General features: G+C 44.6%; 1 protein-coding gene across 1 annotated transcript in view; it reads left to right on the top strand.

Moving 5' to 3' along the window:
• Positions 1-23,949, top strand: part of stpg2 (sperm-tail PG-rich repeat containing 2) — a 327,666-nt gene that overhangs the window by 96,583 nt on the left and 207,134 nt on the right. Inside the window, exon 10 of the mRNA XM_080200232.1 lies at positions 2,397-2,486. Coding sequence (XP_080056358.1) covers positions 2,397-2,486 — 90 coding nt within the window. The remainder of the gene's footprint in view (positions 1-2,396; positions 2,487-23,949) is intronic.

The following is a 23,949-nucleotide window of genomic DNA, read 5'->3' as shown; positions in this document are numbered from 1 at the left end:
AAAAAAGCAACAACAGTGTGAAACTGGAACCGCGTGCACACTACACAGGGTTCAAGTGGTTCCCTTTCTTGTAGGAAGCAGTTAAGTTTTTACCATTGGTCATGTCTTTCCCATTTCACCTCCTCCTGACATAACTAGACTGAGTTTAGTAAATTAATTCCATTCATCTGAAATCAATTTCCCTGTCACCAGCCATTTCCTGCCTTTGTGTTCCTTTATTGCAGTGCTAAATACACCATCAATTGATTTGTTAATTTATAATGGCTGGTTTTTCTGCCTTCCTCGCCTCTCGCCTCTGAGTCAGAGGCTGTGCGTTGAAGCTACGTTCCAGAAACTGCAACGCTGCGCTGAGGGAGTGCTGCACAGTTGAGTCACCATCTTTCAGATAAATCATTCACCCAAGCTTCTGGCCCTTCTTTCCAGCAGCTCTCAATGATCCTGTGACACTACTTAAAGCAGAGCTGGCTAGTTCTCCCCGCTGTCCCGGTTAACATTTATCCCTCAGTTTAATGACATTAGACAAATGGATGATCTTTCAGTGAAGTCATTGCGGTTTGTGTGTGAATTGGCCACAGTATTTTTCCTGCATTACAATGGTGACTACACTTCACAAATTACTTCATCGTAACGAGCTTTCGGATGACCTGAGTTCATGAAAGGTGCTATATAAATGTAGGTCTTCCTTTATGCAACACCTTGTGCAACTTGGGTCTTAGTGTTTGCCCTTCATGTGGTTCTTGGGCAGAGATGAATCTTCCTCCTGACTGACTACAAGCACCACTGGGACTCTCAGTGTTGCAGCTTGATTTCATTGAATCATAAAATCCCTACAGTGCACATTCGGTTTGTTGAGTCTGTACAGACAACAATCCCACCCAGACCCTATCCCTGTAACCCGAAGAATGGGAGACACTCCTGCTCAGCCATTCTCCATTTTGAGTGGCGTCCCTCAAGCAAAAAGCCTCTGGCAGTGGGCTAGCTATCTGTTCCGAGTATAGAAAAGTCACTGTGAGAACAGATGAAAGCTGGCTTGTGTACTGCTCCCAGCAGGAAGAGAAACAACAGCTCCCAGGACTTCCCTTGCCAGTTCCCCTGACACTAAGGGAGAATTTAGCATGGCCAATGCACCTAACCAGTACATCTTTGGAGTGTGGGAGGAAACCGGAGCAAACCCACGCAGACATGGGGAGAATGTGCAAACTACACACAGACCTGAGGCTAGAATTGAACCTGGGCCCCTGGTGTTGTGAGGTAGCAGTGCTAACCATTGTGCCACCATGCTGTCCTTGGTTGTTATTATTAGTTATTTTAATGTTAAAAATGGAGCTTTAAAAGATACACTTGACTGATAATTTCTGGCGTTTGACCGAATGGGATTTATCTGAAAGTTTGTGATGTAAATTTACCTGAATTGGAAGAACAATTGAAGGCAAGGTGATTAGTTTGGGATGTCTAAGCTCCTAACTTAATTGTGCAAGAACATAAGAAGTAGGAGCAGGAATAGACCTTCTGGCCTACTCTGCCATTCAATAAGGTCATGGCTGATCTTTCCGTGGACTCAGCTTCACTTACCCATCTGCTCACCATAACCATTAATCCCTTTACTGTTCAAAAATTGAACTTAAAATTGAACTCCTTGCCTTAAAAACATTCAATGAGGTAGCCTCAACTGCTTCACTGAGCAGAGAATGCCACAGATTCACAACCCTCTGTGTGAAGAAGTTCCTCCTCAACTCAGTCTTAAATCTGCTTCCCTTTATTTTGAGGCCATGCCCTCTAGTTCTAGTTTCACCCACTTCTATCTGATCTATTCCTTCATAATTTTATATGTTTCTATTCCAGTTTGTAGATTTGTAGAATCATGGATTAGAATAACACAGAGGAGGCTATTTGGCCCTAGGTCCACACCAATGAAATGCAGTTCAGTTAGTCCCACACCCCTGACCTTTGTCCCAATCCTTATGTTATTTTTTTCCTTCAGGCATTTATCCAATTCTCTTTTGAAAGTTAATATTGAATCAATATCCACCCTCCCCTTGTTCAGTGCATTCCAAATCCTAATCATGCACCGTGCGCACAAAACCATTCCTCCTCCCTCCCCTGGTTCTTTTGCAATCACCAGCGATTCCCACACCGGGATTCACGGATCCCCAGTGGTCCGTGAAGGGTCTCAAAGAGCATCCGTGGAGCTGGCATCTCAATGAAATCAACCAATCAGAGCAAGGCCTGGATGTTGATAGGTTGACTAGTCAACTGATCAGACAATGACTTTCCCTCGCTGAAGGAGGGCAGAAAAATCCATTCTGATGTGACCATTGTCCAGTGTCCGAGTAACTGGATTCTACAATGCATGTAACATGAAGCCTTTAATCCCAATTCTCTGTTAACTTGTGCAGATCCAGGAAAAAAATTACCACTATAACAGAAATCTGAGAACTTCATCCTTTGCGTCGATGACTGAAAGAATGCCTGCTACAGATCCCCAGGTAAGAAGATCTTCTAACACGCTCGCTGCATTCGCTGGTAAAAGCAATTAGCATGGAAAGCTTCCTCAGTCCGTTCATTGCAAAAATCTAACCTTATATCACTGGCTCTCATTTTTAATTTTGTAGAAAAATAGGCCCTCAGATTTAGAGTCATATGCTAGAATTTTAAAATTCCAGTGATAGACTCGTAGAGATTTACACATGGAAACAGGCCCTTTGGCCCAACTTGTCTGTGCCACCCTTTCTTTTAACCACTAAACTAGTCCCAATTATCCACATTTGGCCCATATCCCTCTATACCAATCTTACCCATGTAACTGTCTAAATGCTTTTTAAAAGACAACCGTTGTACCCGCCTTTACTACTGCCTCTGGCAGCTCGTTCCAGACGCTCATCACCCTCTATGTGAAAAAAGTAACCCTCTGGACCCTTTTGTACCTCTCCCCTCTCACCTTTAACCTATGTCCTCCCCTAGAAGGCTGAGGGGTGATTTTATAGAGGTCTATAAAATAATGAGGGGCACAGATCAGCTAGATAGTCAACATCTTTTCCCAAAGGTAGGGCAGTCTAAAACTAGATTTAAGATGAGAGGGGAGAGACACAAAAGTCTGCAGAGGGGCAATTTCTTCACACAGAGGGTAGTGAGTGTCTGGAACAAGCTGCCAGAGGTAGTGGGAGAGGCTGGTATAATTTTGTCTTTTGAGAAGCATTTAGACAGTTACATGGGTAAGATGGGTATAGAGGGATATAGGCTAAATGTGGGCAATTGAGACTAGCTTTAGGGTTTAAAAAAAATGGTGGCATGGACAAGGTGGGGCCGAAGGGCCTGTTTCCATGCTGTAAACCTCTATGACTCTGTGACTCTGTGACATGCAGAATAGATTTGGTGGGAGTAGGTCTAAACTTTGCGGAGTTGCTAAAAAAGTTGGAATACTCTTTTGGAGAGGTAAGGTATTTTTGGATATGGCCCGAGGACATTTTGGAGTGGGGTAGGTGCCTTTTGGGACTGCTAACAGGGGACATGAATGTGTGTGAACAGTGCATAAGCTCATTGGAACGTTCCAGCTGGTTTGAACTATAAAGAGAGCTGTCAACAGAACTGTTGAAAGCAACTATTAAAAGGAGCTGTTAAACTGTCAAGCCATTCAAAACTAATGCCCTTTGAATATTTGGAAGAAACTGTCTGCAGTGTTTTAAAAAATTAGTGCTTGCTATTTAACTTTGGCGTAAGTATGAGGATTGTCATTACTGGATTAGTGCTGTATGACTTATTTTTAACCTTTCATTATCAAAGTGGGGTAACTGTCAGTTCACAAATTGATTGATAGCTCCAAGCGGATATAAACTCCTCCAAGTGGGACAACATATACAAATGCTTCACTTAGTAATGGATTAAGCACCTGAATGGAATATTTGTTTATATAAGGGATTGAGCACTTGAATGAAATATTTGTTTTTATAAGGGATGGGGCAGTTGGAGGAAATGTATGTTTTAATAAGGGATTAAGCATTTGAACAAAATATTTGTTTACATAAGGGATTAAGAATTTGAAACAAATGTTTGTTTTATAGTGGATTACATAGTTGAAGGAGGATAAATATAGTAAATGTGTTTTTAGGAATAAGAGCGATTTCAGGCTGTTTTGATGGAGAGAGAAATAGAGTCAAGGTGGAATTTTATGAGATTTATTTCTAAATATCCAGATATGTTTTTTGGGTAAGTTTTCACTCCTAATCCTATGCACCCTGTCTCTGAAAAGATGGGCCAGTCAGTTTCTAGCTGGAGAGGCTATAGGCGGGGCTTAACTCACCAAACAGCCTGTAGAGGGAAGTATTGCGCATGTGCAGACTGCTGGTGCTGTACATACACATTAACAATAGCTGGGGTCTGACAGACAAAGAGAGCTGTCAGGCCCCTGCTGCTTCAGGCAGCCTTAACTAGCTCCTGCTCCTCCCCTGCAATCACAGGGGCCCACAGCCTGAGATGCAGTTCCCGCCACCAACCCCCGTCACCCAGACCAGTTGTGATCCCCCTCCTCTCCCTCCACCACTGATCACAGGCAGACCTTGAGATACTTGAGCGTGCATTTACACAACACTAGTGCGAGGCAGTTTGTACTATGCACTGGTGAGGTAGTTATAGCCTAGACATGGAGTCAACTGCCAACCTCATATTAGAGGAGGTTCTGATGACTTTGCAACTATAGGGTAAGGAAATCTTACAGTGGTGAAAGTGGAATTTGTTGAGAAGTATATTTGTTGAGAATGTATATTCATGCATTTCCTGCATGACTGTCAACGAAAGTACTTCATTGACTGTAAAACACTTTGGGATGTTCTGGAACGATGAAAGATGCTCCACAGAAATATAAGGTTTTTTTTGTCTTTTACACAATTGCCAGCAAGCTGCAATTCGGACAGTCAAGAGTTCAGCGAAAGAGCTGGTGTGTTCCTAGGAGGAAAGTCAATGAGAATACTTTTCAGTGCGATTAAGGGGTTACTGGGTGGAGATTCCCCTTTTCCTTTCCCCGAAAGGCATGGAATGCTAATGAAAACCCAGTAGAGATTGTACTTTGTGGAGAAGAAGTGGACATCACAGATTTCTTCTCTAAAATTATCTGAAGAGATACAGGTGAACAATGAGGAGGAATTTCTTCTCTCAGAAGGTTGTGAATCTTTGGAACTCCTTACCACAGAGAGCTGTAGGGGTAGAGTCGGTGTGTAGATTTAAGACTGAGATGGATAGGTTTGAAGTAAAGTAAAAGTAAAGTTTATTTATTAGTCACAAGTAAGGCTTGCATTAACACATTATGGCACCTGTTTGAGTCAATGCACCTACCCAGACTGTGGGAGGAAACCCACGTAGACACGGGAAGAACGTGGAAACTCCACACAGACAGTGACCCAAGCCGAAAATTGAAGCCAGATCACTGGCGCTGTGAGGCAGCAGTGCGAACCACCACACCACCGTGCCATCTTAATTTTTGATTGGTAGGGGAATCAAAGGACACAGGGAAAGAGCAGGAAAGTGGACATGAGGAATCTCGCAACAGTCATGATCCGATTCAATGGCAGAGCAGACTCGAGGGGCTGAATGGCCTGATCCCGTTCCTATTCGTTATGGTCTCAGGAACTTAAAATCAGCATTACAGATCAACAAATCAATTAAAAGTGGAAATTATTTCAGCCAAATACTGTGAAAATCTGAAATAAAGATAGAAAGGTGTGGCACGGTGGCACAGTGATTAGCATTGCTGCCTCACAGCGCCAAGGACCCTGGTTCAATTCCTGCATTGGGTCACTTGCGGTGTCCGCACGTTCTCCCTGTGTCTGCATGGGTTTCGTTCAGGTGCTCCAGTTCCCTCCCAGAGTCCAAAGATATGCCAGTTAGGTGAGTTGGCCATGCTAAGTTCTCCCTCAGTGTACCCGAACAGGAATGTGGTGACTAGGGGATTTTCACAGTAACTTCATTGCAGTGTTAATGTAAGTCTACTTGTGATGCTAAGTAAAGTAACAAAAAAAAAACCTTAAATGGTAGAGATAAGCAGATGGTGGGTATGATGCAATGTACTTGCAGCATTTCCCTGTCCTTATTTCATATTTCCAGCATCTGCAGTATTTTCTTCTTCCATTACTGTTTAATCCACTGCCATTCTCTTCCAGGAACTCCCTCCTCAAAAAAGTTGTTCTCTCCTGTGTCATTTCCATTTGTCCCTTTCATCTTCATTGCTTCCTATTTCTCACAGAGGCTCTCTGACGTGCTGAGTATCTCCTGCAACTTCTGCCTTTATCACTGGTGCTTATTTCTTGAGGCAGTCTGATCACTTTCTCCTCCTCCTCCTCCTAATTACATTTTAATTTGATGTTTTAAGTTTCCTTTCCACTTTGTCTTTTGTTTTAGGTGGTTCCCCTCCTTTTAGGGAGCTGCCCCTTTTGAGTTCTCCCTAAGTTAATTTGATTTTGTTTGTTTGGTTGGACAACAAACAATGTCCCTGATGAGTTCTAATTGATGATCCAATCAGGCAGCCTCATTCTCCCTATTTAAAGCAGGTGTGTCGGTCTCTCTGCCTGCTGAAGCAAGAAGCACCAAAGTGGGAGAGTTCTGATAACACCCCCATGACTTGCATGGGGAAGCACTAATTGATCTCCCAGTAGAACCCATTGAACATGAGCTCCCTGGGGCTTCGTAATTAACCAACTAGATGCAGCCTGTGTATTGAACCCTGTATAAAGCAGGACGCTGAGTGGGTCCATTATCCTTTAGTCCCCGCGGGATCTGTTGTGTTCACCACAGGCTTGCTGCTTTTGTTATTTCATTTTGTGCAATAAAAGCACAGTTCTGGTCGCCCCACTACAGGAAGGATGTGGAAGCTATTGAGAGGATGCAGAGATTTACAAGGATGTTGCCTGGATTGGGAGGCATGCCTTACGAAGATAGGTTGAGGGAGCTAGGTCTCTTCTCCCTGGAGAGACGAAGGTTGAGAGGTGACCTGATAGAGGTTTATAAAATGTTGAGAGGAAGAGATAGGGTGGATTCTAGGAGGCTGTTTCCCAGGGCTGAAATGGTTGCTACGAGAGGACACAGGTTTAAGGTGCTGGGAAGCAAGTACAGAGGAGATGTTAGGGGTAAGTTTTTCACTCAGAGGGTGGTGAGTGAGTGGAATCGGCTGCCGTCAGTGGTGATAGAGGTGAACTCGCTGGGGTCTTTTAAAAGACTTCTGGATGAGTATATGGGATCTAATGGTATTGGAAGTTACAGGTAGTTCTATGGTTTGGTAGGTATGGATGTAATCGGCGCAACTTGTGGGCCAAAGCGCCTGTTTGTGCTGTAGTGTTCTATGTTCCTTCACAGCCAGCTCCCGGAGTTCTTATAGATGAAAAGCTCAGATGCTTTCAAAGGGAAACCAGATGAGTAGAGGAAAGATAAGGGAGCAGAAAGACTGAGATGCGAATGATGGAATGGGAGGGAAACGTGTGAAGTATAAACACCGGCACTGACCTGTTAGGCTGAACTGCCAGCTTTTGTGCCTATATTCCACGTAATCCTATGTCTGAAGTTACTTAATCATTGGACCACATCCCTGTAGTCAGTGTCCTCCAGAGAATGGCTCCTGGTGTCCGTTTGGAACTGTGCCCGGGTTGTATTGCATTCCTCACTGTTTTTTGCTTTTTGATTAATTGCAAGAGGGAGTTAAACTTGAGTAACATTGTGTTTATGTCCCCCCAGTACAAAGTAAATGTACTGCCTGTGCCTGAATTGTTTCATTACGAAAAGCTGGCCAAACAATGGACAGGTCTCTTCCTTCTGTATGTATAAATGATGATTTAAGGGAAAGTCGATGGAGTTGATGGAGGAGCCAATATTTCTGAAATCCATTAATTTTGAACAGAGTGGCAGAAAATGGGCCTGTTCTTTCTTTCCCCACATTCCCCAAGCGCGCTTCCCACAACAACAAAAAAACAATGTATGGAACCGGCGAACACTGCAGGAATGAGGGAGAATGTAGAACATACTCTGGCTGAAAGACCCCAGTGTTGTAACTAGGCTTTGGCTGCAGTCACATTGTCTCTAGTGGTTTGTGAAGCTGAACAGAGATATGAGTAAGGAATATAAACATGCTTTTGTCCAATAGGTACAGTCCATTCTTTTTTTAAATGAATACCAGCTTTTTATGTAAATGACTGCAAGAAATGATTTATTGTGCTCTAACCTGATGAATGACTTCCTTTTCTCAAACTGCAAACTGGAGCCTGTGGATCTGTCCACACATTTTGCAAACACGCCTAACCCCCTCCATCCAATAAAATACCGGAGGTACCAGATACTTGGAATAATACCAGTATTTAAAATTGAAACTGGCAGCTTTATCCCCTCTTACAGAATCTATAGAATGGCTACAAGCTCGATACAAGAATCTGAGGTCACATACTAACTGACTCAAGAACAGCTTCTTCCCTGCTGCCGTCAGACTTTTGAATGGACCTACCTTGCATTAAGTTGATCTTTCTCTACTCCCTAGCTATGGCTGTAACACTACATTCTGCACTCTCTCATTTCCTTCTCTATGAACGGTATGTTTTGTCTGTATAGCGCGCAAGGAGCAATACTTATCACTGTGATAATACGTGTGACAGCAATAAATCAAATCAAATCGAATCAAAGCACAGAAAGAGGCCATTTGGCCCATTGTGTCCTTGCCAGCTGTCTGTAAGAGCTATCTGGCTAGCCCCATTCCCTTGCTCTCTCCCCAAAGCCTGACAGTCTTTCATTCCCTCACCCTGTAATATAAATATCTCCCACTTTCTATGCCTTTTAGCTTTGACAAAGGGTCATCTGGGCTCAAAACATCAGCCCTTTTCTCTCCTTGCAGATCCTGCCAGACCTGCTGAAATTTTCCAGTGTTTTCTCTTTGTCTTCAGATTCCAGATTCCAGCATCCGCAGTAATTTGCTTTTATCCTGACAATCTTTGTCTCGTTGGCTGTCTCTCACTCCTTGGCCAATCACTTTAAATCCATGTCCCCTAACTTCTGATGGGCCGAGTGGCCTCTTTCTGCACCGTAGAATTCTAACTTTTGACTCATCCACCAATGGAAACAGTTTCTTCCTGTGGACCCTGTCAAGATCCCTTACTTTAAGAGCTCTGATTTTCCTTTTTCACGGGTCACCATTCATTCCTGTCGGTATTCTAAGCACCGGAAGGTCATTCAGCCTGGCTATTCCCAACTCATTAACTTCCCCTGACTCTGCCCTGCCTCAGTTCATCCATGTTGAGGGAAACTTCTCATGGGATGATGTCTACCTTGGTCATCTGTTTGGTGATGTGGAGTGGTGAAATGTGTTTGCTCCCACAGATCTGAGCGGGACTGGTTGATGTGTGATGTCTTTCACAGTCTGGGATTTCGGGCCAAAATCACATTTTAGCTTGACAGCAATCTTCCACCGAGCGAGCAGGTAATCCAAGCACTGATTGGATTTGCCTGAGCACTGTCTTTGAGGGAGGTTGAAGCAAGCCAGGGCTCTGTGCTGTGCTGTTGCGTCAGCGATAAGTTGCATGCCCCGATTCCATCCATCTGAATAGTCAGTTGATAGACACCTGACGTGTGGTCTCCCCAAGTGCTCTAGTTCATCGAGAACTTGCCAACTAATACCATCAAGAAGACAACCAAGCACCCAGAAGTGGCCTCTTGACCTCAGAAGCACAAAGCATCAAATGCGCCAACCAAAGATTTCTCTCAGAACAATCCAAGATAGAATCATAGAATCCTGACATTACAGAAGGAGGCCATTCGGCCCATGAGCCTGCACTGACAACAATCCTACTTCTGTAACCCCATGTATTTACCCTGCTTATCCCCCTGAACCTAGAGTCAAGTTATCATGGCCAATCCACCTAACTCGCACATCTTTGGACTGTGGGAGGAAACCGGAGCACCTGGAGGAAACCCACGCAGACGCGGGGAGAACAAGCAAATTCCACACAGACAGTGACCCAAGCCGGGAATCGAACTCGGGTCTCTGGTGCTGTGAAGCAGCAGTGCTAATCACTGTGCCACCATGCTGCCTCTATTTTGCATTTATCTATCCACCTAAATTAGTCACGTTTTCCTGGCTACCACAAATGGAAGCATTACTATATGTAATGGAGACTACAGTGACCCAAAAAATGATGTAGGGTCTTGATGCTAGATGATGGACTGGGATTCTCTGACCTTGCCCACGGCTGGGACTCTCCAGTCCAGCTGCTGCGTGTGGACATTTGTTGAGAGTCAAATTCTCCATTCTCGTTGGCGAGGTGTGCGAGACTGGAGAATTCCAGCCTATCTGTGTCGAAAAGAGAACTGGGAACAATAGATATGTCATGAAATGTTGTGTCTCAAATGAATCTCAAATTCTTTAAGAGTTGATTAGTTTTTAGAAAGGAATTGAGTGGTCATTTTGTACACAGCAAGATTCCATAAATAACACTGTAATGGATGATAAGTTAATCTAGTTTTTGATGGCGTTATCTAGGCGTTAAGAGAATTCCCCTCTTCCACAAATGTTGCTAAGGGATCTTCTTAAAGTTCCTTAAGACAAATCAGGAGGTTATGTGCCACACAAGTCATACCATTTGAAGCATTTCTTGAGCATCTAAATGACTTATTCTTGAAGGCCCCAGCTTCCGGCTGTTTTATCTGCGTTTTGCTGAGATACAAGGGTTAAACAGACTTACTGCACCTTATGCATACGTCCAATAATCCAGCCATCCATCATTAATTTCACTGCAATGAACTGTGTCAAATCTGGCTGCCTCATAATGAAAGAATCATGGCTTTGCTATGGGAGTGTAACTGAGGTATATTATTTTCTGATGATGGTTGTACATCATTTGCACTCTGATGGATTAATAATCGTTGTTATTTAGCCATGCTGTTGGTGTGGCTGATTTCTAAAGTTGCAGTCAAATCCTTCCACCGCCTCATCCCTCCCGATCTCTATAACCTCCTTCAACCCTACATTTTCCGAGATCTCTGCGCTCCTCCAATTCTGGCGTTTTGCGCACCTTTGATTTTAATCATCATCGATGTGCTCAACAATAGGTTCCTTTAAACCTCGGCCCAACCATCTTCAGCCGTCTCATCATTGACCTTCCCATAAGGTCAGATGTGGGGATGTTTGTTGATGGCTACACAATGTTCAGCACACTTTGCGACTCCTCAGATACTGAAGCAGTCCGTGTCCAAATGCAACAAGACCTGGACAATATCTAGGCGGGGGCTGGTAAGTGGCAAGTAACATTCACGTCACACAAGTGCCAAGTGTCACGACCAGTCCCCAAGTTTGTTACCCTGGGCGAGGAAGGATGCGCTGCCTCGGAGAGGGCGCAGAGCAGGCGATCCCGGTCTGTCCAGGTGTAACGCACAACACCTGCTATTCAGTTCCATTGGAGTGAATATTTTTGACAAGCGGATCTCCAAGTGCATTCCCTCAACAATGCAGACAGCCTCATAGGCAGCAGAAATAAGCAGAGCGTTAATGCCTGAACATCAAAGCTTAGAAAACAGATGCACATTGTTAATGTTGGCAAATTAGTTTTTGAATGTGAGTGGCTTTGTAACAGTAACAATTACCTGAATGTTTCTTTCTGCTAATTTTTTTACTTCTCCAATTAAAACAGATCTAATGTTTCGCTTATCTCCAGCTCTCAATTAACCTTGGATATTTGATGAATGCTTTAGAAGTGTTTGATTAATTAGGCAATCAATCAATGTGTTTCTTCTGCTAACTTCGTACATGACTATATTACCTGATAATAGCTTCCTGTCCTCCTGCTGGACTGTCACACTGGGTGATCTACAAGGACTCACACTTGAACCCTCTCAGCATTGAGTCCATTCTTTTTATTCATGGGACACGGGCGTCACTGGCTGGCCAGAATTTATTGCCCACCCCTAGTTGCCTGAGGGCAACTGAGAGTCAACCACATTGCTGTGGCTCTGGAGCTGCATGTCAGCCAGACTGAGTAAGGATGACAGATTTCCTCCTCTAAAGGCCATCTAGATGAACTAGATGGGTTTTTTTACCCCCACAATCGACAATGGTTTCATGGTCATCAGTAGATTCTTAATTCCAGATATTTTTTATTACACCATCTGCCGTGGCAGGATTCGAACCCAGGTCCCAAAACATTAGCTGAGTTTCTAGATTAAGAGTCTAGTGATAATACCACAAGGCCATCATCTCCTCATGCCCTTTGGTCACATGGCCTGAAAACTTTGGGGTCAGCTTTCTCAGTCACCCCGGAGAGATCATCAACTCCACTGCAGCCTCTCTTGATTCACTTCATTTCCTTGGATGCATTTAGACTGTTTACCTCCTATTTTGGATGGCATGTTGTCCCCTGTAGCTGTACGTTGCAAACACTGCTGAGAATGTTCCCTGTGGTTCTTAGCCACAAACTCTTGCTGCTGACTCTACTTCCCTGACTGGCCACTGTCGGAGACTGAGGCAATCTCTGCAACACAGACCTCAGCTTCACCCCAGGAACCCGAGCACAGGTTTCTGGGTTGACGTTCTAGTGCAGTACTGAGGGACAGCCACACTGTTGGTGGCACCGTCTTTCGGATGAGATGTTGAACTGAGCCCTGTCTGCTTTTTCACACGAATGTAAAAGATCCTGGGAAATGGGTTCGAAAAAGAGCAGAGGAGTTACCCCCAGTCTCCTGGCCAATAATTTCCCCTCAGTCAACACAACTAACGCATATTATCTGTTCTTTGTCACCTTGTTTTTGGTGGGATCTTGCTGTGTGCAAATTTGCTACATTACAACAGAAAATACACTTCAAAAAGTAACTCCATTGGCTGGAAAGTGCTTTGAGATCAGGGATCTATGCTGGGACCCCCAACTATTCATTCCATACATTAATGATTTAGAAAAGGGAACTAAATGCAGTATCTCCAAATTTGCAGATGGTACAAAGCTGGGTGGGAGGGTGAGCTGTGAGGAGGGTACAGAGATCCTTCAGTGTTATTTGGACAACTTGAGTGAGTGGGCAAATGATTGGCAGATGCATATATAATGTGGATAAATGCGATAATATCTGCTTTGGTAGCAAAAACAGGAAGGCAGATTATTATCTGAACGCCATAGATTAGGAGCGGGGTGCCACGAGACCTGGGTATCCTCATACACCAGTGACTGGAGGTAAGTATGCAGGTGCAACAGGCAGTAAAAAAAGGCAAATAGTATGTTGGTCTTCATAGCAAGAGGATTCAAGTACAGGAGCAGGAGTATCTTACTGCAATTATACAGGGCCTTGGTGAGGCCACACCTGGAATATTGTGTGCAGTTTTGTTCTCCTTATCTGAGGAAGGATGTTCTTCCTTGAGAGGAATGCAGAGAACGGTTACCTGACTGATTCATGGGATGGTGGGATTGACGTTTGAGGAGAGATTGAGTCAGTTAGGATTATGTTTCTTGGAATTCAGAAGAATGAGGGGGAAATTCTAACAGGCTAGATGCAGGAAGGAAGATGATGAACGGGCGTCAGGAACCAGGGGTCACAGTCTGAGGATACAGGGTAGGCCATTTAGGACAGAGATGAGAACAGAGATAATGGCACAGTGGTTAACACTGCTGCCTCAACAGCACCAGGGACCTGGGTTCGATTCCCAGCTTGGGTCACTGTCTATGCAGAGTTGCACATTCTCCCCATGTCTGTGTGGGTTTCCTCCAGGTGCTCCAGTTTCCAGTGCTCAGCAAAAGTATATACCAGTGATAAGGAAGGACTGTCAGAAAAGGGATAATCAGCCATGGATATCTAAGGAAATAAAGGAGGGTATCAAATTGAAAGAAAATACATACAAAGTGGCAAAGAATAGTGAGGAACTAGAGGATCAGGAAATCTTTAAATGTCAACAGAAAGCCACAAGAAAAAACAATAAAGAAGAGTAAGATGGATTATGAGAGTAAACTAGCTCAGAATATGAAAACAGATAGCAAACGTTTCTACAAATATATAAAATGAAAAAGAATGGCTAAAGTAAACATTGGTCCTTTAGAGAATGAGAAGGGGGATGTAATATCTGGAAGTGAGGAAATGGCTGATGCATTGAGCAGGTATTTTGTGTTGGTCTTCACAGTGGACGACACAAATAACATGCCAAAAATTGATGACAGGAAGGCTATTGCAGGTGAGGACCTAGAAACTATCATTATCACGGAAGAGGTAGAGTTAGGCAAGTTAATGGGGGCTAAAGGTAGACAAGTCTCCTGGTCCTGATGGAATGCACTCCAGGGTACTAAAAGAGATGGCGGGAGAAATAGCAAATGCACTAGTGGTAATTTACCAAAATTCGCTGGACTCTGGGGTGCTTCCCACAGATTGGAAAACAGCAAATGTGAGGCCACTGTTTTAAAAAGGAAGTAGACAAAAGGCGGGTAACTATAGGCTGGTTAGCTTAACATCTGTAGTAGGGAAAATGCTTTTATCTATCATCAAGGAAGAAATAGTAAGACATCTGGATATAAATTGCCCCTTTGATAAGATGCAGCATGGGTTCATGAAGGGAAGGTCATGTTTGACAAATTTGGTGGAATTCTTTGAGAACAGTACATGTGGACAATGGGGAACCTGTGGATGTGGTGTAACTGGATTTCCAGAAGGCATTTGACAAGGTGCCGCACCAAAGACTGCTCCATAAGATAACGGGGCACGGTGTTACAGGTAATGTATTAGCATGGATAAGATTGGTTAACTAACAGAAAACAAAGAGTGAGGGTAAATGGGTGTTTTTCTGGCTGGTGAACAGTGACTAGTGTGTGTCTCAGGGGTCAGTGTTGGGACTGCAATTGTTTACGATTTACATAGATGATTTGGAGTTGGTGACCAAGTGTAGTGTGTCAAAATTCGCAGATGTCACTAAGATGAGTGGCAGAACAAAGTGTGCAGAGGACACTGAAAATCTGCAAAGGGATATGGATAGCGTAAGTGAGTGGGCAAGGGTCTAGCAATGTTGGTAAATGTGACATAATCCATTTTGGTAGGAATAACAGCAAAATGGACTATTATTTAAATGATAAAAAATTGCAGCATGCTACTGTGCAGAGGGACCTGGGTGTCCTTGTGCAAGAATCACAAGAAATTGGTTTGCAACTGCAGCGGGTAATTAAGAAGGCAAAGGAAATTTTTTTCTTTATTGCTAGAGGGATGGAGTTTAAAAACAGTGAGGTTATGTTGCAGCAGTATAAGGTGCTGGTGAGGCCACACCTGGAGTACTGTGCACAGTTTTGGTTTCCTTATTTGAGAAAGGATATACTGGCGCTGGAGGGGGCACAGAGGAGATTCACTAGGTAGATTCCGGAGTTGAGAGGATTGGCTCATGATGAGAGGCTGAGTAGACTGGGGCTATACTCATTGGAATTCAGAAGAATGAGGGGAGATCTTATAAAAACATGTAAGATTATAAAGGAAATAAAGAAGATAAAAGCACGGAAGTTGTTTCCACTTGTGGGTGAAACTAGAACTAGGAGGCAAAGCCTCAAAATAAGGGGAAGCGGATTTAGGACTGAGTTGAGGAGGAACTTCTTCACACAAAGGATTGTGAATCTGTGGAATTCCCTGCCCAGTGAAGCAGTTAAGGCTACCTCATTGAATGTTTTTAAGGCAAGGATAGATAAATTTTGAACAGTAAAGGAATTAAGGTTTATGGTGAGCGGGTGGGGCAGTGGAGCTGAGTCCACAAAATGATCAGCCATGAACTTATTGAATGGCGGAGCAGGCTTGGGGGGCCAGATGCTCCTTCTCCCACAGCCCAAAGATGTGTGGGTTAGTTTGATTGGCCATTCTAAATTGACCTAGTGCCAAGGGGATTAGCAGGGTAAATATGTGGGGTTATGGGATAGGGCCTGTGTGGGATTGTGGTCAGCGCAGACTCAACGGGCTGAATGGCCTCCTTTTGTACTGTAGGGATTCTATGAAATCTATGAACTTCCTTCACCCAGAGAGTAGTCAGCCTGTGGAATTTGCCACCACACAAAACAATTGAAACCAAAAATTGAATGTTTTCAAGAGGCAGTTAGATATTGCACTTGGAGCTAAGGGGATCAAAGGATAAAAGGGGGAGGTTCAGGCTGTTGAGTTGAATGATCAGCCATGATCAGAATGAATGGCGGAGCAGGCTCAGTGGGCTGAATGGCCTCTTCCTACTCCTATTTCCTGTGTTGCTACGAGATGTCCTGAGGTTGTGAAAAGCGCTGTATAAATCCAAGCCTTTATTTCTTCAGGACTTGTTGAGAGCAAATGCCTGCGTCCATCTCTGTAACGAGGCTTACCTTCACTTGTGCCAGTTCTCTCCCTTGGTCAATCTGCTGCTGGAAGCTTCATCCATTCCCTTGTCACTGACAGACAGGCCTTATCTGCGGCGCTTTTGGTCAATCTCTAATCCTCTGTGCTGTGCCATTATAACCCTTGCAATTTATTATACGATTAGGTAATTGACATAATCAGATAATGTGTTTTAACATCTTTGCATGAAACACTGCCTGCCTAAGTGTAACTTACAATGATTGTGTGAGTTGCCTTTTGTCTGTTTCGCTGCTAATTAATAATGCATCCCTGATTAGAATGTGAGCAGACGGGGCTGAACTAATTTGCTGCAACATGCTGAGAGTGTCGAAGCCTAATGACCCATCAGCACTGACAGGAGTCGGCACACTGACCTCAGCGTCGCTTCAGGACGAAATTAGCTTCCCGGGAATGACTACAGCAACCCGGTCCCTATCAGAGGAAAGTGCTGGGGAAATTAATGGGTACCAGGTCAGAGGAGGAAATAATGAGGTTGGAATTGGGTGGTGGAGGGGGAAGGTTGGGGGGTGCTTGAGGGATGATGGGGGGGTTGAGGTGGGGCAGTTAGTGGGGTTGGGGGGTGGTTGGAGGGGGTAGCGAGGGCAGGGTTGGGGCAGGTGAGGTAGGGAGGATGGGGGTTGCAGGGATTCACCAGAAGATTGGTCAGGGGGTTTGAAGGAAGAGAAGTGGGAGTAGAGGGGCAGGGGTTTTGTCTAATTGCCCTGCCGAGTGGAATAGGTGATCATGGGGTCTCTCCAAACTTTCTCTTCATTTCAACCGCGGATGACAGCTCTGGCGAAGGGTCATCCAGACTCGAAACGTTGGCTCTGTTCTCTCGCCACAGATGCTGTCAGACTTGCTGAGATTTTCTAGCATTTTTGTTTCAGATACCAGCTTCCGCAGTATTTTGCGTTTATATTATTGTGGATGACCTCTTTGTTGGAGTTCTGGGTTAAATGTTCACACAGTAACATTCCAGATCCATTGGTCATTCGTGGACATCTGTGCCAAGTGAGGTGTTGACACTGATGGCGCAAACACCATTCACATTGGCACCTTGATAAGAATTGTCTGTACTGACCTCATTTGACTTGGAAAAGCAAAGCAGGAGGTGGTTTCCCGTTATCAAAGCAAACTCAAACCCTCTTCCCAGAGGATCCTCCTCTCCCTGGCACCGGCCCACTGTTATTGGATCCATCGCTGGCCATCAGTCATAATCCTCAGTACGGCAAACTTTCAGATACTACCAGCTGGACTTGGGACCCTGCAAAACAGCAGGGTCAACCCCACACTGGGGGACATTCAGACCCCCTCCCCCACCCATGCTTCCTCCCCACTACCCCATGGCTTAGGGAGGAAGTGTCGGAGTGTGGTGTCTTGGCAGCTGAAGGCTTGGTATCAACGGCGAGGCTTGTGGAACGGGGGAAGAAACCGAGATTTCGGGGAAAAGGGGAATGCAGAGCTGGAGGAGGTTACAGGGCAATAACAATGGCAAATCCCTGAGGATGAACATGAGAATGAGAATTCAGAATATGGTGGTGTGGTAGGCGGGAGGGCATTCAGACAGCAGAGCTTCACAAGTGATTAATTAGCAACAAAACAAACAAAAAGGACAACTTCTAAAATAATTGTAAGTAATACTTAGACAGGCAGTTTTTCACACAACAATGTTCAAACATGCTATCAGAATCTATCATGTCATGTAAAATGCCTAATGATACAATAAATTGTTACGGATAAAATGACCCCGGTTGAAGCAGCAGAAAGCGCATTGGGCGGATATCTGCTCACAAGATATTTTTACTTAGGCGTAGGAGACGAGGATAATGATAGAAGCATTTAGTAATTTATAGAGTAACTGACCCTGAGCCAGTTCTGTTGCTGTCCTTATTTGGATTAGGTGGCGCGATGGAATTCTGCTAAATTGTCATCTAACCTCTTGGTGAATCTCAATGTATGCTAATTAACGAGGCGCTGTAATACCAGATCAAGTAGATGGGTCTATTTTAGTTTCCATAAGTGATGAATCATAATATTGGGCAGGATTTTATTTTAAACTTTTCATTTATTAATCACTCCCAGCTCATACATCTACTAGACATGTTTTATCGTAGATTCATAGAATCTCTACAGTGCAGAAGAAGGCCATTTGATTCTGTACTGACTCTCCGAAGAGTCTTACCCAGCCCCTCTCCCCACCCTATCCCCGTGTCATTTACTTTGGCCAACCCATCTAAACTGGACATCTTTTGGACATTAAGGGGAAATTTAACATGGCCAATTCATCCAAACTGGATATCTTTTGGACAATAAGGGGCAGTTTAGCATGGCCCAATCCACTGAAACTGGACATCTTTTGGACAATAAGGGCAGTTTAGCATGGCCAATTTACCTAACCAGGACATCGTCGGGAGAAAACCGGAACACCAGGAGGAGACCCGTGCAAACGCGGGGAGAACATGCAAACTCAACATAGTCATCCAAGGCTGGAATTGAACCCAGGCCCCTGATGCTGTGAGGCATCAGTTCTAACCACTGTGCCACCGTGCCACCCTTGATGTATTACCTGGCCAGTTGCAAAATAAACCCTTATCGCAAAAGAAATCTCCTGTTAGACAAACACAACCTTTTCTTGGCTTCTATGGTAACTAGTGTGGAATTGTGGGATTGAGGTCATTCAACCCCTCCGTGCTGGCTTTTTGCAGGAATTATCCAATTAGCCTCACTTCCGCAACCCCACCTTCCCTCTGAAGGTTGTTCCAAGCCGTCGTATTTGTCCAACTGCTTTCTGAAAGTTATTGACTCTCCTCCCACGTCGCCCTCTTCAGGCAGCGCACTCCAGATCACATTGACTCGAAGTGTCTGGCTGGGATTGCGTGCTCTAATGATGCCTATAGGCCTCAAACTATTTATCGGAGGCGAGGATGACTAAACCACCTTTGGCAGCATGGGGGTGGACCATTGCGAAGACGGGGTGGACCATTGCGAAGAGTGTGTGAACCAAATTGAAAGGGGTGAAGACAGAGGAGAGAAAAAATTAACAAAAAAAGACGGAAAATCAATTGGAGATGACCCTTCTTTATCCTGCCTGTGACCAATGACATGGTACACTAACACAGTTTGCTTAAGATCCTTTAAGCTCTGGTTATAAACAGTATTCCACTCGTGGGAGACTGCTAAACTAGAGGGGTATGGTGATAAGCCAGTTGCTATGAAATGACAACAACAACTTATATTTATGAAAAATCTTCAGTATAAAATATCCCAAGACCCTTCACAGGAGCGTTACATAATAAAAAGTGCGCCACTTTTTAAAATTCATCCACAGGATCTGGGCATTGTTGGTTAGCCCAGCAATTGTGCCCATCCCTAATTTCCCCTTGAACAGGTGATGGTGAGCCGCCTTCTTGGACTGTTGCAGTTCTTGAGGTGTAGATACACCCAGTGTGCTGTTCGGGAAGGAATTCCAAGATTTTGTCCTTGTGACAGTGAAGGAACAGCCAATATATTTCCAAAGGGTAGTGAGTGACTTGGAGAGAACCTCCAGGTGGTGGTGTTCCTATGTGTCTGCTGCCCTTGTCCTTCTGGCTAGTAGTGGCCGTGGATTTGGAAGATGCTGCCAAATGATTCTTGGTGAGTTCCTTGTAGATGGTCCACACGACTGCCACTATGCATCGGTGATAGAGGGATTGAATATTTGTGGATGGGGTAGCAATCAAGTCGGTTGCTTTGTCCTGGATGGTGTTGAGCTTCTTGAATGTTTTGGAGCTGCACCCATCCAGGCAAGTGGAGAGTATTCCATCATACTCTTGACTTGTGACTTGTAGACAGTAGACAGGCTTTGGGAAGTCAGGAGGTGAGTCACTCACTGCAGAAGATGCAGCCTCTGACCTCTTGTTGCCACAGTATTCATATAGTTGGTGCAATTCAGTTTCTGGTCAGTGCTAACACCCAGGATGCTGAGTTATGTAAGGAGCTAATAGGTCAGGTGACCAAAAGCTTTGTCAAAGAGGTAGGTCTTAAGGAGTGTCTTGAAGGAGGAAAGTGGGCTGGAAGGGTACTCTGGAGCTTAGGGCCTAGGCCACTAATGGTGGAACAAAATAAAATTGGGGTAGGTGGAATCAGAGCAGTGCAGATATCTCAAAGATTTGTGGGCTGGAGGCGATTCCAGGGTTAGGGAGTAGCAAGGACATGGAGGTGTCTGAAAACAATAAAAATTTTAAAACAAGGCATCATGGTGGCACAGTGGTTAGCACCACTGCCTCATAGTGCCAGAGACCTGGGTTCAATTCTGGCCTCGGGTCACTGGCTGAATGTGAAGGTTGCACGTTCTCCCTGTGTCTGCGTGGGGTTTCTCTGGTTTCCTCCCACAATGCGAAAGACGTGCTGGTTAGGTGGATTGGCCGTTCTGAACTGCCTCTCGTGTCAGGGGACTAGCAGGGTAAATATATGGGGCCGTGGCGATTATGGTCGGTGCAGACTCGATGGGCCGAATGGCCTCCTTCTGCACTGTATGGATTCTATGAAGACACTGCTTCACCGGGAGTGAAGGCTTTTGAGGCCACTGAGGAGTTAAGGAAAAACCTCTCCTCAGAATATGGAACTCACTGTGAGTGGTTTCAGAAAGCGGTTAAAGGAAAGCTGGATAAACACATGATGGAGAAAGGAATTGTAGAATATACCAACAGGGTGAGATGTAATAAACCTAGTGGGAGCGTGGCTTGTGTGGAGCGTAAAGCTAGCTTGGACTGTTTGGGTTGAAGGATCAGTTTCTGTGCTGTAAATCTCTGTGAAAAAGACCGAGAGGGGAACTTTCCTTCTGGATTTTAGTTTGGTTGTTGAGTGTGCACAGCCTCTCTGTTTCTCAGACGATGGAGAAATTTCAGTTGAGTTTAATGAGTTGGTCTGTAGAGGGCTCTGCTGTTAATTTAATTGATCCACGAGCGGTGTTTTTCGTACCAGCTGCCTAATTAATTCTGAAGCGATGAATACGGTTCTTTTTTGGAAGTGTCTAAGGCGGCATCCTGCAAACACAATCATGTTGATAAAAAACATTGGGGGTGGCTCAGCATGATGGTTGGCGCTGACAAAATGGCTGGAAGCAAAGTTTCCTCTTCCTTTGAATGGTCCACTGCGTCCATCAAGAAGCCACAGTGCCAGAGGAGCTGGATCTTTGCCCAGATGCAGCTACTGTTGTTCTTTTAACTTGAAAGGCTCAGTGTGAGACAGATGGCTTAGACCACAGTGCGAGGCAACAGAAAAACAGGCTTGGCTGTTTTTACTTCTATTGGGCAGTTTGCTTATTTCCACATTGTTAAAATGGACGCTCTCAATCCTGTGGGATAAACCAGTCTGTCAGAAATGTCAATTACATATCAGCGAATCTTAGGTTTTATTTGCATTCGAGTTATAAGGAGAGGCTGGATAGACTGGGACTTCTTTCCCTAGAGTGTGGAAGGCTGAGGGATGATCTTGTCGAGGTCTATAAAATAGTGAGGGATCAGTTAGATGGTCAACATCTTTTCCCAAAGGTAGGAAGTCCAAAACTAGAGGGCACAGGTTTAAGGTGAGAGGGGAGAGACACAGTAGGGCCCAGAGGGGCTATTTTTTCACTCAGAGGGTGGTGTGTGTCTGGAACAAGCTGCCAGAGGCAGTAGTAGAGGTGGGTACAATTTTGTCTTTTAAAAGACATTTGGACAGTTACATGGCTATCGAGGGAAATGGGCCAAGTGCGGGCAATTGGGACTAGCTTAGTTGTTGAGAAAAAGGGCGGCATGGACATGTTGGGCAGAAGGGCCTGTTTCCATGCTGTAAACCTCTATGACTTTATTCAGTCATGAGTTTAGTTATGTTGAAAGCCACAGGGATTTTAGAATCCCTATAGTGCACATTTGGCCCATTGAATCTGCACCGACTCTCCAACAGAGCATCTTACCCAGGCCCTATCTGCGAAACCCCATTTATTTACCCCATTAATCTCCCAAACCTTTGGACACTAAGGGGCAATTTAGCATGGTCAATCCACCTAACCTGCACATCTTTGGATTGTAGAATCATAGAATCCTACAATGCAGAAAGAGGCCATTCGGCCCATCGAGTCTGCACCGACCACAATCCCACCCTGGCCCTATCCCCATACCCCTACATATTTACCCACTAATCCCTCTAACCTATGCATCCCGGGACACTAAGGGACAATTTAGAATGGCCAATCAACCTAACCCGCACATTGTTGGACTGTGGGAGGAAACCGGAGCACCCGGAGGAAACCCACACAGACACGAGGAGAACGTGCAAACTCCACACAGACAGTGACCTGAGCCAGTATTCGAACCCAAGTCCCTGGAGCTGTGAAGCAGCAGTGCTAACCCCTGTACTACCGTGAGAGGAAACTGGAGCATCTGGAGAAAACCCACACAGACACAGGGAAAACGTGAAAACTCTCCACAGACAGTGACCCAAGATTGGAATTGAACCTGAATCCCTGGCACTGTGAGACAATAGTGCTAACTACTATTTGACTGTGCCACCCATGTACCAATATACCATGCCCATGGGGTAGGATAGTAAGTTGTAAAGAGGACACAAGGAGAGCACAAATCAGCAGGTTAAATGAGCGGGCAAACAAGGTATCAAGGAGTATAACCTGGTAAAGTGTAAAATCGTCCACTTTGACAGGAAGACTAAAAGAAACCTCAGGCTAAAGGGACGATCCTTTAAAACAGAGGTGAGAAGGAATTTCTTCAGCCAGAGAGTGGTGAATCTGTTTGCCACAGAAGGCTGTGGTTGCCAGGTCATTGAGTGTCTTTAAGACAGAGATAGATTAGTTCTTAATTAATAAGGGGATCAGACGTTATGGGGAAAAGGCAGAAGAAAGGGATAAGAAAAATATCAGCCATGATTGAATGGCAGAGCAGACTTGATGGACTGAATGGCCTTCTTCTCCAATGTAGAGATTCTATGGATTCCATCACTCAAATCGCTAGTATTGCTGTTGGAGTTACATTTCCCTTTTGTTTTTAGCCCTGACTTGTCTTGTGTTGACTGAATAGAGTTTTTCCTCATCCGATAGAACGGTTTCTCCCGTAGCATTCTTTATTGACTTTGTGTTTTTATTTAATTGAAAAATAATGAGCAAGTTTCCTGGGGGCACGTCCTGCTCAGGAGCTTCATTGGAAGGCAGCAGGAAGTCAGTGTATAACCGTGCAGGCTGCAGTAAGGAGACGGTGAGGGACTGGCTCAAAGAAAAACTCCAGACCTTATTTATTTCCCTTACTTTATATTGTTCCTCCGAAATAAATCACTAATAAATCCTGCAGAGAGCTGGGGAGAAACCTCTTCACCCAGAGAGTGATGAGAATGTGGAAGTCACTCCCACATGTAGTCGAAAAGCAGAGTTTATAAAGTTGATTTTATTAGTGTCACAAGTAGGCTTGCATTAACACTGCAATGAAATTACAATGAAAATCCCCAATCGCCACTTTCCGGCGCCTGTTCGGGTACACTGAGGGAGAATTTAGCACGCCCAATGCATCCTAACCAGCACGTCTTTCGGACTATAGGTGGAAACCAGAGCACCCGGACGAAACCCACGCAGACACGGGGAGAAAATGCAAACTCCACACAGTCACCTGT

Source organism: Carcharhinus amblyrhynchos, chromosome 1, assembly GCF_965287045.1.
Source record: "Carcharhinus amblyrhynchos chromosome 1, sCarAmb.v2.hapA, whole genome shotgun sequence".
In the NCBI taxonomy this organism is placed as follows: Eukaryota; Metazoa; Chordata; class Chondrichthyes; order Carcharhiniformes; family Carcharhinidae; genus Carcharhinus; species Carcharhinus amblyrhynchos.
This window is presented reverse-complemented; position numbering and strand designations above follow the sequence as displayed.